The sequence below is a fragment of the Mus musculus genome, chromosome 18 (assembly GCF_000001635.26).
Source record: "Mus musculus strain C57BL/6J chromosome 18, GRCm38.p6 C57BL/6J".
Classification (NCBI taxonomy): domain Eukaryota; kingdom Metazoa; phylum Chordata; class Mammalia; order Rodentia; family Muridae; genus Mus; species Mus musculus.
The window spans coordinates 69340465-69355708 of NC_000084.6; the positions used below are offsets into that span (position 1 = coordinate 69340465).

A 15244-nucleotide genomic window follows, 5' to 3' on the forward strand; every position below is an offset into this window, starting at 1 on the left:
TTCAAACCTGAGGACCTTAAGTAGGACTCTGTCATTCTCAAAACACATCTCACCTTATTAAAAATAGGCAAGTAGGGACTGGAGAGATGGATCAGCAGTTAAGAGCATTGATTTCTCTTCCACAGGTCCCGAGTTCAATCCCAGCAACCAAATGGTGGCTCACAACCATCTGTAATGGGATCTGATATCCTCTTCTGGTGTGTCTGAAGACAGCTACAGTGTACTCACATGCATAAAATAAATAAATAAATAAATCTTAAAAAGAAAATTAAAAAAACAACCCAGGCATATAAGGTATCCGGACACAAGTGTAACTTAAAGATGGAGATGCTGTGGAACTTGCCTGAAGTCACCAAATGGTAGAAAAGGAAGTAACATGTGTACGGACCATCTTGACTATAGGATTGGCACGGTGCATTAAGTAGTCTTGAGTCTGGGAGTAAAGCAAACTGCTTGCCTCTGAGAAAAGAATTCTCTGCTTAAACGAAAATGCTATACAAGCTACCAAAGATGGGGAACAATTCAATAATCCTATCCCGCTGCAACACCTATGAACCGTGGCAATCACCAGCCTGGCAAGATAGGCAAAATGGTGCAGTAAGCTGCACGCCCACCAACATCTGTCTCATCAGATTCAAGACTCACTCTAATGGGGGTGGAGGGTGGGGGTGGGGAGGACGAGGGGGGAGGGAACCGTGCCTGGTATCAGAAACCTAGACAGCTTCCCAGTGCTAGAGATCACAGGCCTTAGAAAAGAGTCTACGACTGCCGCTTGGCTAAACTAGCATAATTCCTTACTGCATTCTGAATGTTAACCTTGCAGCAACAATTGCAGCCTCCACTCCTCCTTCTGAAAAGAAGCCTCTCTTTATAGCAAGTGGAGACCATCACAGGAAGCCACAGATGGACACCACACAGAGATCAACAGGCTGTAGAGAGCACAGCCCCGACAGATTCCATCTGTATCACAGCTCCTGCACCTACGGATCAGGGCACATCTTGGAAAAGGAGATGGGAAGATTGTAGGTACCACAATACCAAGAAGTCTGCGGTGAAATAGCGTCACTTAGCAATGGCTGCATACACGAGAATGCAACCTATCCTTGAACATGTTCACGTGGAAGGGGGAAATTTCTAGGTATCTCACCCCTAGACAAAGAACTACAGGTAACTAATGATCGCTGGAAGAAGGATAATTAGCCTCAGTCAAGAGATAGACCTCCTTATTGGTTTCTCAATGCATATCCATGCACAGACAACAAGAATGGACTCAGCAGCTTGTATTTATATGTATTTGAGCGCGCGCGCGCACACACACACACACACACACACAAACACTAATAACCAAAGAGGCTATCAACTTGAGAGGCAGGCATTAGAGTTCTAAGGAGGGTATCCGTAAGGGTTGACATAATTCTTTTTCAATGCTAATGATAATATTGACAACCCAGGAATGTGAACATGCACGATGTCCCGTTAGATCAGGAAGTTTCTCAGGCTAGCCCAGCTGAGGAAGGGGAAGACTGCTGAGCTCCCTGCTCTCCTGGAGGCAATGAGTCCTCTAGCTGATTGGCAGAATGTATACAGATCACTCTACTCAGGATATCATTGTCTACGTTTGGAATTCCTGAGGTCTTACTATCTAGAGAGCAGTTTTATCCACGTACTCTTGATTTCTGCTTTCCAGAACCACGACACTCACATGATCTGGCTTCCTGGTACCGTTCTGGTGAGCTGATCAGAACACATAAGATCGTCAGGCTGGCCTCTATGATTGGATTAGTAAGTTTATGAGAAGATGAGACCAGAGCTCTTTCTGTCAAATCATATGAAAGTATAGGTAGATGCCAGGCAGCGGTAGTACACCTTTAATCTTCGCACTCAGGAGGCTGAGGCAGGTGGATTTCTGTGTGTTCAAAGCCAGCCAGGTCTACTGAGCAAGTTCCAGGACAGCTGGGGCTCAACAGTAAATCCTGTCTCTCGAACTGCCTCCTACCTGCAAGGGATAGCTGGAAAGCGGCCATCTCCAAGCCACGAAAAGGAAGAGTCCTAGCAGAACCTGACCATGTTTGCACCCTAATCTCAGACTTTAGACTCTGGAACTGTGAAAAGTGAATGCCTTTTGTGCAAGCCACCTGGTCTGTCTCCCTGTGTTACAGTGGCCAGAGTTGACTAAGACACACATCTGTATCAAGATACATAGGTTCTGGGGGAATGTGTAGACCAAGGAAGCACCAAAGACTCACCCATTACACTAACTCTTTTATCTTTAAGCTTTACAGTGTCCTCTCAAACACCCTTTTCTAAGGTGCTTCCAATTTCCAAAAGTATAATTAGAAAGTACTTATCCTCTGACAGTTCAGGAAAAAACAAAGACGAACACACCCACATGTGTCCCTTAATTTAAAACAGGAAGGGGACTCACACATTTCCTTTTCTTTCTGATCAAAAGGGGCCAGGAGAAAACAAAAGGGCACTAGACTAGCAGGGTGTTTTCGATCCCAAACTTGATCTAATCAGCGATTTCTGGACAGATCATTTGCTGCCCCTGAATTCAGGAGGGGGAATCTTACAAACCTAAAAGCTAAAAGGGATTTTTATGGGATTATCTAATCTAGCCTCTGCATTTTATGGCAAAGGTCACTGGCATGGAGTCTGAGGTCACAGTGCTGATTGGAGGTAGAGCCAATGGAATATTTTTTCCTACGCCAATGCTTGTGATCTTTTCATTACAGTGATTTTTTTCCCCCCAGAGCCTGTCGAGGGCTTACTCTGAGAACCAGAGATAATGTCTGTGATAATGCACTATAAAGAGGTGGCTAAATGTAAAATATTATTTTAGGATGAAAATGTGGAATGGGGGATAAAACACTGGAGTCCTCATGATGTGTGAAATAGCCCATAAATGTCCCAATTCTTGTCCTGTAAAAACTCTCAAGTAAAACATCTCAATTCTGTCATGGGCCACGAGTTAAAATCAGAAGATAGAGATGAGGACGTTCTCACTGCCAGATGGCTTGGGAACATGGGTGAAGGTGGACTCTGGTCACATACTGTCTTTCAAGGTGGGCTCTGTCACTTACTATAGAGAGTAGTTTTAGTTAGGCAAATTCGTGCTGTTTAACGAACTTGGGCTGTGGGTCAGGATCTGTGATATTTCACTTGCTTCTGTTGCGGTGTAGGTCAAGTAAGGATGTGAATGGTACTCTACCTTCAAGGCCAGCATCAATATGGCCTACATTTGTGAAATTCTTAGAACACTGTCTGGATCAGAATAAGCTTTCTGTTGGGGGACCCGGACACTATTTTTTGGATACGTGAGTTATCTACAATTGCAAATGTCTAGGTTAGGGGTATCAGTGAGTCAGTAAGAAATTAGGGATGGAAGCGGTATATTTCTATAGTAGTAGCCTCACCTGTATGCGTATCATATAGGTATCTCAAAGTCCCATTGCTATTTTGTTGAGGAGAAAACAGGTTTGAAAAGGTAATTGTTTGGCCCAAATTGGAAGTTCCTGGTTTTTGGTTCAAGAGCCATACGAGTCTTACATCAATAAAGGTAGACTTTTGCACTAACCAAGTTCTCACACTCCCGGGAGCTTATAAAAGAAGGGGTGGGACCGAGAGGGAGAGGGGAGGGACCCTCCTACTCTTCCAGCTCAGGGTCACGCTTGGCTTGGTGGCCTTTCCCCACACCGCCCAAGCCGGCCTGAAAACTCTGCATCCACACTGACAGGGACACTGCTGCATTGAGGCCCTCACGGCATCTTCCGGGCCTCCCGGCGAGGTCTTTCACGCTGCGGGAACAACGCTTTTGAGTCAGAGATCAAGGCCGGCCAGGGAACGGGGCGCCAAGCGCGCTCCGAGAGCCACGACCTGAGTGAGTCCCACCCGCCGGCGGGACCGCCCTGGTTCCCGGAGGAGGCGTGGCCTAGAGCGCCGCCATCTTGGCGGCCTCTCTAGGCGCTCTGTTTACCACTCTATGGTCGCGTGCTCCCGCCCCGCCCCTCCCCAGTCATTGTCTGGTGGAGCAGCCGCGGCCGCAGCGCCTTCTCTTTATAAGCCGCAGTGCCCGGATGTGAATGGATTACAATGTATCTTTCAGGGAAACCTATTATTATCAATGTGACTCCTCGGGGGAGTCAATGATGGTGTTGGGGAGGAGGATGATGATGAGACGCCTCTAAACTTGGAACAAGTTTAGGACTTTGAAAGAGAAGAGAAAAAAAAATACAACCAACAAGACCGAAGAACAATTATAACTATCCAGTGTTGATTATTTTTATAAACAATACGAAAAAGTTGTCGGATTTTTTTTTTTAATGATTACTTTTTGGGGGGAGGGAATTTTGTTACAGTTTGATGATGGAAAATGCAAAAACCGAGCCAGGTGCATAATCTTGTAATCTGTGGCTAACCCTGGAACAGGACTGACTTCTATTTAAAATACTCTTTTGGGGGAACACTCATGTGAGACACTAAGTTCTTGCAGAAGATTTTTGTCTCTCTTTTTAAAGTCTCTTTCCTTGGAATATTGTGAGCATATTTGTGGCCATTGAAGGTAACGTTACAATTTGCTGTCAGAGTAAACTGTTTGTAATTGAACTGAATTCTTAGAATGTTGAGCCCAATGTTTTATTCAAACAAAAGGAACAACCTATTAAATAATTGCCAGTGGGAAAACGTGTGTGCATGCATTTCCGTACGTACTCGTACATTTAGCAATACCAGGTTTGGGCAAATGTGTTCTTTTAACATTAAAGTAATGAATGTTGCATATACTGGGTAAAGCTCGCATGTTATTACGTAAAGATAATTTTAAAGTTGAATTTTTATCCTAAAAGGATGTGGGAAAAGTGTGTTTTAAGAGCACATAGGGCCTGTAGTGGTAAATGTTGAGTTGAAAACTTGAAGTGCTAGCCGAGCGCGGACTTGGAGTTACGAACTCAAGTGTAAGAAGCAAAACCATATTCGTCCCTCTAAAATTACCTTTTTTTTTTTCCTTTTAAAACAAAGTTTGCAGCTATACGACTCTGTGAGTTAAAAAGGCGAAAAAAAGAAGTCTGTGATTCAGATTTCGGCCCCAAACGCAAAACTATCCAAACAAAATATCCCCCTAGTAAAAATGTGGATGGGTTTCTGTATGGAAAAGAAAAATATTGTTCGTCTTGGCAAAGTCTTTATGCATCACGTGTATTTGCAGCAAAGCAAAACTTGCTTTGCAGTGTGTGTGTGTGTGTGTGTGTGTGTGTGTGTGTGTGTGTGTGTGAGAGAGAGAGAGAGAGAGAGAGAGAGAGAGAGAGAGAGAGACATACAGAGACACAGAGAGACAGACAGAAGTGAGAAGGGATGTAAACTCGAATGAATTTCAAAGTGCCTCCGATGGATGAACCCGGCAAACCCTGAACTGTTCAGGCTTCAGATTGTAACTGGCGATCTGAGGGGGAAAATGAGGTGCTCGGTGAATTTTCCTTGGTGGGTTTTTTTTTTCCCCTCTCTCTTTCTCAAGACGGGGGAGGTGTTGGGATTTTTTTTCTGGGGTGGGGGTGTTTCCCAGGCAGCCCGGGCCGGAGCGCCGCGTCTCCCCGCCGGAGCCCCCCCACCCATTTCTTTGCTGAACTTGCAATTCCGTGCGCCTCGCCGTGTTCCCCCTCCCCCCTTCCCTCGTCCCCTCCCCTCCCGGGAGAAGAGAGTTGGTGTTAAGAGTCAGGGATCTTGGCTGTGTGTCTGCGGATCGGCGGCGGCGGCGGCGGCGGCGGCGGCGGCAGCGGCGGTGGGGAAGCCGAAGCGGGCGCGGGCGCCGGCCGTTGGAGGAGGTGGTGGTGGCGGAGGCAGGGGGATAGACATGACCGCCGCCTGGGCGCCGGCGCTGCACCGGGAGCCCCTCGTCGCGCGCGGGCGGTAGGTAGCGGCGCGGCGGGGCCGGCTGGGCGGATGCGCGGCGGGGCCCGGCCGGGCCGGGCTGGGCGATCGCGCTCGGGCTCGGGGCCCCGTGGTCCCCGCTGTCCCCGCCGAGGTTCGGGAGCTCGGGAGCGACGGCGTCCCCTCCCCCGGCCTCCGCCCCCTCCGGGCCCGGCGGGCTCCCGGGCACAGCGCACTTTGCCAATGGGCCTGACTTCAAAAATTTTTTTTACAACCCTTTCTTTCACAAATTAGGGGTGCCGGACAATTGGAGGACCCTGAGGCTCTTCTGGGCTTCCCCTCCCCGGCTACCCCACCCCCCTGTGGACCGGTTTGCACTCCAGAGACGCTGGTCTTTAATTTCTTTCGAGCTACTTTGCAGGGCAGGGGGGGTGGGGGTGGGGGGGGGTGGGGGGAGTGCTGCGAGTGTGTGCGAGTGTGTGCGCGTGAGTGTGTGCGTGTGAGGGGGTGGGGTGGAGGGTGGGGGGAAAGTTGAGACCGGTTCGTGCAGTAGTTTCTCTTTTCTCTGTGATCCATTCATTTCTCGCTCTACCTCCTGTTGCATAAATTGATGCGCTGAAGAGCGGCTTACCCCCCTTCTTTCCTGGATTTGGTTTTATAGTGGATATTACTAGTTTGATCGTCTCTTTGGAAATACAATATCGCTATTTTTCCTTTTTTTTTTTTTTTTTTTTTTGCTATTGCTGCCTATTCCATGAAGAAAAAAAAAATCAAAACAAAACCCAACATTTGTCCAGTTCCTTCCTCCTTTTCTACCTTAATCCCATCCGCCCCTATATCCCCCACCCCACCGACCCCCCCACCTCACTCCCCCAGTCTCCAAAAATCCGATTGTGTTTTCTCCAAGGATTGGGACTGGATTTTCTGATTGCGGTTATTTCCATGTTTCTAGGTTTGTGTGATTTTGCTAAAATGCATCACCAACAGCGAATGGCTGCCTTAGGGACGGACAAAGAGCTGAGTGATTTACTGGATTTCAGTGCGGTAAGAAAGAACGGTGGAAACTAACAACAGCTGTGGAAAAAAGAAAAAAAAAAAAAACCAACAACAACCCTCCCCCACCACTTCAGCTAGGAACCCATAGAAATGTGAAAGAGTGGGATAATTTTTAATTGGCTGAATCCTTGGAAAATGTGAGGGTCTTTTTGACAAGTTTTTTATTTCCAACTAATTTTGGGATGTGGAAGACTCAAGCTTTTTTTTTTTTTTTTTTTTTAAGAGTCTAATGAGTTGTCTTGATTTCTTTACCTACCTATTTCTCTAAATAATGGAATCTCATTCCAGCAGAGAGGGAAACCAGGTACCCCTTAAAACTGTCACGTTCCATCAGAAACTTGTCCATGTCTGCACGCAGAGTGCACTGCTAACTTTGTGTAGGACTCCACATCCTATTTACATATTTATTTACTTTAAAAGGGGGGAAACTGGGCAGTAGAGGTGCTGTAGAGTTGAGGCTGTTGGTTCTGTGGGGGTTCCCCCTGACTTCCTCCTGGCTGCCTCTTCTTTTGGGATTCTGGGAACTCCGATGCACAAACTGAACACACATTCTTCAGGGTGTCTTGGACTATTTTAGTAAATTGCAGTCTTGAAATCAGCACCAGGAGGGACTTACACACTTGTGGAGTTTTCACTACTGTACTCTCTTGGTTCTTCTCCCTCCCCTCTGCTTCCCACGAGGTCCAGACATGCCAGGAGCATGGATTCAGTTTTAATGCCAGAGTTTGGTGTAAGATGCATTTTGTGAAGCAAAAGAAAAAAAAAAGAATCCCCCAAACACACAAATAAAATCCAAACCACCTTCGAAGTGGGGCTCCCCCACGCTGCTCCTGCTCCACTGCCTGCCGCTGCTGGCTGCCACCACTGCTGCTCCTCTGGCAGACCCTGTGGAGAAGTGGTTCTCCGGAAAGTTTTGGCAGGAAGCAGTAGCCCATAGGCGGCTTTGCAGCCCCCTTTCTGCTTGTTGCACTTTCTCCATTCGCTCTTTTGCTTTTTTGCAGGCTCTGACTCAGGGAAGGTGTGCGAAAACGCTTTAGACTGGAGGAGAAGAGGGAAATCAGTTAGGGCGGAAATAGATGCTGGAGAGTGAGAGAGAGGGAGTGAAAGATTGAGAGAGAGAGAGAGAGGGTGAGAGAGACAGGAGAGAGAGAGAGAGAGAGAGAGAGAGAGAGAGAGAGAGAGAGAGAGGCTGAGAGACTTGCCTACGTTGCTCTCATGTTTGAGCTGAAGTGAGAAATTGTTACTGCAGGTGGCATTTTGATTTTGATTTGAGTTCATGTATGGCAGACAAGTCCTGTAACTGATGGAAGGGGACATTGCCACATTTATGTTATGTCCAAGGGTTTCAATATAAAACAAACAACTTTTTTCTTCTCCTTTGTCAAACTAGTGTTTTCTAGAAAGGCTGCTGTCCCCCTATGTATGCCTTACTAATGCCATGGGGACTGTGTTCAGAATGTGGTAGGACTGTTTAAGTCACCCGAGGAGAAAGCTAACAGTGGTAATGGAGGGAGGTGGAGGTTGGAACAGGCTGCCTGGTTTAGTTTTAGGTTGGATGGCTATATGTTTTCCTAAATAAAGCCTTAGCATTAACTCCAAGTTATTCATCAAGAGTGTGAGAGATCTTTGGTGAACTCTGAAGCCACGAATGTCTTCCTTTCAACTCTGCTGTCTCTTTGTTTCCTTTAGATGTTTTCGCCTCCTGTAAGCAGTGGGAAAAATGGACCAACTTCTTTGGCGAGTGGACATTTCACTGGCTCAAGTACGTGAATTCTTTTCTTGGTGTTGAAGTTCAATGGTCTCAGTTGTTTATTTGCTCTTTGTGTATTTTTGGCTCTGTTGGAGTGTTCTGAAAGAAGTCATTGAGTTTTAACCTATGATGATGGTGTGGTTATATTTCATTACCTACCAACAGCAAAGCTACCCAGAGTGTTGCCTGGCTCAATTCAAGGGAGACCTATTTCTAAATCAGGAAAACCGTATCAGAATTCCATCACAATTTAAACGTGATTTTTTTTAAAAAAAATATGGTTGTAATTAAACATGTGAGCGTAAGACTGATGTTAATAACGTGGACAAATTCATGCTCCCTATTTTAAAATACAGAGGGAAAAAAATCTAACTTTCATAAAAGGGGAAATAATGCCAGTTATTAGGTCCTCTGTACAATTAACCCTTTTAAAGGAAGCGGCACTTAGTTTTTCAGACAAGTCTGTTAAATAGTCTCCTGCTAGTCCGAGAGGCTAAGTAGGAATTCATTTATCTTTAAACTATCTTGTGGATGCTGGAGCTGTTTGTTTTCGCTCCCTTATCGTTGACTTATGCAGTGAATTTAATGTTGCAGATTTGGAGAGACTTAGCGTTTTTTTATACGTGAGACTTCTCTGGGCGATGCTTCTACAAAAAGGCAGCGGTATTCACAAAGGAATCTGTGTGCACAGTGATTATCTGGCATCTGAGGAGGAATTTTAGTATAAAGCTCTTTGAGTGTCTCCCATTAAAAATGGGAACTGAAAATGTGACATTTCTGTGAGATGTGTTTGTTGTTCTTGTTCTTGCTGTTTGTTTGTTTGTTTTTTTTTTAAAGCCAGCTAGTTTTAAATAAGGAGTCAATAATACATTGTTGCCTGCTGCCCTCCAGGTCCAGGGTTTAAATGTATTGATGCCTTTTAAGCAGCTGCAGGATTTTAGAGTTCTGGCCATGGTATATAATTGTCCATGAGGTAGCAGCACTCTGAAGTCAGGCTGGTAAATGTTAACGTCTTATAGGTGTGAGATGCTAGGGTGTTTGTCTGTCAGCTATGGATATAATTTCTATGTATTTGTTTTCATCTGGTGCAACAACAACCCAAGAGATCTGCTTAGCTAGGTGACTTGTGTACTTTGTGTATTTTCATACAAATAATGTCTTTTAAAACTTGCTGCTTTCCAAGTGAGTGACTTCTACTGGTTCCCATAAGTTTAGGGATTTCTCTCTTTAACACAATTCATAAAATACCCGGTGCCTCCTTTAGTTTTACCTTAGCATTTTAGGGTCTTCTTTGATTAAAAGTACTAATGACAAAATGTTTGCTTTACTCTTTGAGCCCTGTTCCTGGTTCCATTTTTTTAAAATTTGACATTAGCATTCCATATTACAGATTTCTGTATAGTATTCTTTATATAGCTTCTAGGACAGAGGATATTAATTCCAAGGCTTGTACTGAAAATGAAGACAATGTGTTCTGTAATCCAGTGAGTGCTTCCTATAGACACCGTCACAACCCCAACCTTATGCCTGGCAGTCATTTCCTTCATGTTTAATTAAGAAATGTGTGCATGGTTGAAATCTGACTAAAGTAGATGTCAGGCAGGCCCAGAGTCTACGCCTTTCAGAGTTGGTATAAAATACTGTTTGCACTTGTTGTAATGATGAACACATTTGGAATAACTTAATATATTACTTTAGCTGTGATTTAATTTGTTAAGACGAATTATAAGTATGAAATATGTTAAATATGAAAAGACAGTTGTTTTATTCAGCTCATGTCCTGTGTTCATGCTCAGTTAAAGTCCTTGTTGGATCGCTGAAGTGTTTGTTGGTAGACAGTATGGGATGGGTAACTTGAAATATGTACTAATTCTTTGGTAAATACTCATGTATCAAAATGCATAGCTGTTCAGACAATGAGGTGTGTCTTTGTGCATTGTGTTGGTGTCTCTGTGTGTTTGTGTGTGTTGTGTTGGTGTGTATGTGTGCCTGCATGTGTTGTGTTGGCGTGTCTGTGTGTGTGTTTTGTTGATGTCTCTGTGTGTTTGTGTGTGTGTTGTGTTGGTGTGTCTGTGTGTTTGTCTGTGTGTTGTGTTGGTGTGTCTGTGTGTTTGTGTGTGTGTTGTGTTGGTGTGTCTGTGTGTTTGTGTGTGTGTTGTTTTTATGTATCCACAATTCCAGAGAGAGACTTTAACCTGTTAGGCTATCTCTAATGACTATAGAGGGAGCACCTTGAAGCTGTTGAAGTTTAAAGCTACCTGGTACCAGTGGTGTGGTTTTGAGGACCAGATGTTTGCGTTGTAAGAGTAGAAAGTGTAGGGCTCTTTTATCCTGCCTGCCTGCTGGAAATGCAGTGCATTCACATGGTACAGGAGGATGGTGGCCGGATTGCAGGGGCTGCATGCCGACTGTTAGTCTCTGCATCCGTTAAGGCATATCAGGACAAGGCTAATAGTTCTACCCAGTAAGAGACATATCTCTTTTAAAGCATAACTTTTAAAAAAATTATGAAAACGGCATTTCCTTTAACTGGAAGCAGGACTTAGGAAACTTTGGCTAGAGGAATTATTTCTTAAGTTCCTTCAAGTTTTATATTCACCTTTCTGAATGCACTCAGATATGACTTTGAAACTTAGATTCAGGAAAAAGAGATCTAGACTCTAAGTAAATGAGTCCAATTTGAGAAAAAAAAAATCAGTGCCTTTTCTCCCCCCCACCCCCACCCCCACCTCTCCCTAAGTGAGAGGTCTGATCATATTTCATGCTGCAAATTCCCAATAGCTGTTGATCCCATTAATACGTGATATTCGTGATATTCGGTTCGAGAGTGGAAAGAGTGTGGCCAGATTCGCTTTAATCTTTCATTCCACAAACATAGCTTTTCCTACCACCCTAAGAAATGGCAAGGCTGCTAGGGTGAATGGAATGTAACCTGAGCCCCAGCCTGACATTCCCAGGGAGCAGTTTTCACTTGAAAGGCTTTTGTCAACCCAGGAAAGGACCAGCAGTTTTTGTTTGATGTTTGCAGGTGTTCACAGAATGCAGTAAAACTGTTCAGCCAGGGTAGACCAGAGCTACCATGACCTTAGCTGGTGGCTCTGGGATTATTTTTAAGGAGTAGCTCTAACTTGTATGGGAATGTGTACAAAGCAGTCCTATATCTGTTATATCATCGATCTTAACATGAAGTAGAAGCATCCACACGCCTGCATGCTTGGAAAGTTGTTCTCATTAAGAGAGAGAGAGAGAAAAAAAGACTGAGTTACCAAAAGAGAGTATCTATGTGCTAGGGTGAGTAGAGGTTTATTTTCTGACGTAACAAAGGTGTAATTTATTTCACCGTGTTTGAACCTTTTGGGAACAAAAGATAAAACACACTAGAGTTTGACATCATTAAAAAATGATTTTAAGGTTGACCTGGTGAAATGATCAGACCCCTAACGTCTTGGTAGGTTAGCTCTGTTGGCATCTGTGAGCACGTGTGAGAAGGGAGTCAGCCAGGGAAGGGTGCTACAGCTCCTTTAGTTCAAACGTGGAGGGCTCTTCCCTGTACTTGCTTACTCCTTAGGTGTTCAGCAGTTGGTAAATTCTGCCAATCACACCCAGGTTAAAACAATTAAGAGCAGTGTCAAAGCGTATTACATCTCTGCTGAGCCAGTTTTGGAAAGGGGGAGAAACAGTTCTTGGCTTTCATGTATGTTAGCTTACCTGTGTCCTTATGACATCAAAATGAGTAAAGTCACAGAGGATAGAGGGGAAAAAATTGAAGTGGCTCACAGCCTGTGTTCATTTCTACCTGTGTCAGTATGAGTTCTTCTGATGGTGTGGCGAGGATATTGCTTGTTCTTGAAGGTGTTGTAGAGGAAATAGTCCTTACTTTCCTTCCTACATGTTTGTGTGTGTGTGTATGTGTGGTGTGTGTGAGTGTGTGTGTGTGTGTATGAGTTTGTGTGAGAGTGTGTGAGTGTGTGTGAGTGTATGAGTTTGTGTGAGTGTATGTATGTGTGTGTGTGAGTGTGTATGAGTGTGAGTGTATGAGTTTGTGTGAGTGTGTGTATGTGTGTGAGTGTGTGTATGTGTGTGAGTGTGTGTGCTGTACACATCCTACTCTGGTACAGACCATGGTGGTTATAAAAGTTTTTTTCTTTCACCAACAGAGAGTTGCTTAATAGATTTTGAAAAGTACAGCAGCATCAGACAGGTTATATTAGAGCCTCTGTATTTTGGGGCCAGCCCCAGAGAAACACCTAGAACCTCCAGTTCGTAGCTGAGGAATTTAGATTTCAGGTGAGGGACTTGTGTCCTTTGTTAGTATTCAAAATCAGCTTTGTTTTGCTGTCGGTGGCCTGGGCAGACTCCTTATTGGAACTAACGCTGTACTTCTCTGTCCCCTGTCAGCCACAGTGGGGTTTAAGGATGGATGTGCTGTGTCAGTGATGGACATCAGTGCTGTCCTGTGCTCGAGTGCCCTCTGAGGCCTTTGCTTAGGTTTGGAACTCTGGTTCAGCTTGCTGGTTCTTCTCTTCTTGCCCTGGGGACCCCCGTGCTCCTTTAGGGGTGCTGGGCAGAGCGCTGAGCTGGAGTCAGAGGACAGCTTCATGAGCTCTGTGTGTTCTGTCATGTATGTACTCTTGCTTTAGTCCTCCTAAGAACACACGTGAATGCAAACCTTACTGTGCCTGATTCATAGACGAGGAAACTGAGGCACAGCGGTGGTAAGCCATGTGTTCACAAGGCAAGGAGTAATGAAATTAGGTTTAAATGCAGGCCTGCCTAGACACAAATCTTTATAGCCCTTCACACACATATATATGCACACATTCATAAAGGCACACATACCAGCCCACACAAGGGCATCAAGAGCCAGACAGCTCATATTTTTCAAGATTATATAGCTATGAAATACAATATTGAGGCCTGGTATGAAATACTATTTATGATCTTTAGAGTAGAAAGCATTTTTTAAAAACATTTAAGGTAATGTAACAAATCATATCCACTATTTTTCTGCCTCAATATCCAGATTAAGTTACCCTTTTAAGTTATGATTGATTTCCATGTGAGCTAGTATATGGTTCTCATATTATCACATTACTTTTACAGAAAAAATAGAATGGGTATTTTAAAAGTTGTGCTTTTTCAATATATTTTTTTCCCCATGGGAAATCTGTGTGTGGCTATTTGGGTCCCAGGGAAGACATTTTCAATTATTTTTGTGTCAATAATCAGATCTGAAATTGCAGTAGCCCAGTGTGACCTATTAATATCTGAACAAGTAAAGCTGTCTTATATTTAAATATAAAAAAGCATGCAGTTCATTGTTAGGCCTTTGAATGGAATTCAAGCTCTATAATCCTAACTTCAGCCTGCATCCCTAATATGAACAGTTTGCAGGTTTTGATATGTCTGTTACCAGACATGTGCTTAAAGTGTTAGTCTTCTAAATTCAGAAGGGAGAATGGGTACTCTATTTGACACTGACTTAAGTAAATAAAATGCATTAAACAAGCATGGAGACCCAAGAACTATCGAGACTGAAATGCTTAGCATTTTTGACAACATCAGCAAATTATCCTTCCCCTACTATTGTAATGAGGAAATCACTTAAATAACAGATGAACAGCGAAGTCGCATAAACATATATAATAGAACTATGTAATGAAAGTTTATGCTGTTAATTGCTTGAATCTGTCTTAAATGGTTAGAATCGTGGAGCTGTAAAGACTGTCATATAAGCGGTTTTGTGTTTGTTTTGAGCTTAAAATTGTTCCTTTTCGCCTTCCTCTGTATGATAAACAAAGTAATTCTCTAAGCTTTACAGATCAAACATTTACTTCTAATGGTAAACTCCATTTTTATATTGGGAGTTTGCAACTTGGTTCGGGCCATGGAGGCCTGGTGGCCTCAGGCCTGTGTGATCACTAAGCCTGAGTGTAAGAAGGTCTGTTCCATCATCCAAGATGACAGGTCTCAAGTTGCCTCAGAAGAAGCAGAGTGTGTTTTGAAATATTCTTCAGTTTACAAATCTTGAACCAAAATGTTCTTGGCCAGCCAAGCCTTTATATAGTCTATATGGATGCTGGTTAAGGCAGATTCTTACAGAGACAGAACATTGAAATGAGGATAAGGTAGGAGAAGAAACAGCCCCCTTTGCTTTGTTTTGTATTTTATGAGCTATTTTTTTTTTTTATTATGACTAGGTGTTCTTCAAAGTTAATTAGATCATGCTAAGTGTTAGAGAAGGGAATACATATTATTGGCTTTCTTTGAAAGGTTATTTTTTTTGTTACAGTTTTCTTAATTACACTGATTAAATATTTCAAAATTGGCCACCAAATTTCGAAGCTTCCATGCGAGTTACTCCTCCTCCCAATGCGTGACCCATTCAGATTGAGTGTAAGCTAGGTGTTTGGTCATAACTCTATGCTTAAGAGAGACGTAAGACAAGTGACTCTTTGGGAAGATAGGCTGGCACTTTGCTGAAAGTAATACATGTAGCTGTACAGATACACGCATTTCTTTGTATTAGACCACCAGACACGGCAAAATTACTGAAGAGGTTGTCATATTTACTTT

The 15244-nt window shown here is 43.7% G+C and overlaps 1 protein-coding gene across 31 annotated transcripts in view; it reads left to right on the forward strand.

The window, feature by feature from the left end:
* The first annotated feature begins 2964 nt into the window (after positions 1–2964).
* Tcf4 (transcription factor 4) overlaps positions 2965–15244 on the forward strand; it is a 344539-nt gene continuing 332259 nt past the window's right edge. For 6 of the 31 annotated variants that reach the window (XM_017317857.2, XM_030250374.1, XM_017317854.2 and 3 more), the window contains exons 1-3: positions 2965–4561; positions 6815–6906; positions 8608–8680. In XM_017317857.2, the coding sequence (XP_017173346.1) occupies positions 6835–6906; positions 8608–8680 (145 nt within the window). In that variant the 5' untranslated portion in view covers positions 2965–4561; positions 6815–6834. Of the gene's footprint in view, positions 4562–5214; positions 5476–5680; positions 5902–6814; positions 6907–6926; positions 7937–7956; positions 8168–8607; positions 8681–15244 lie in introns of those variants that run through there. The other 25 variants (XM_006525753.4, XM_030250382.1, XM_030250381.1 and 22 more) reach the window with 13 other exon arrangements.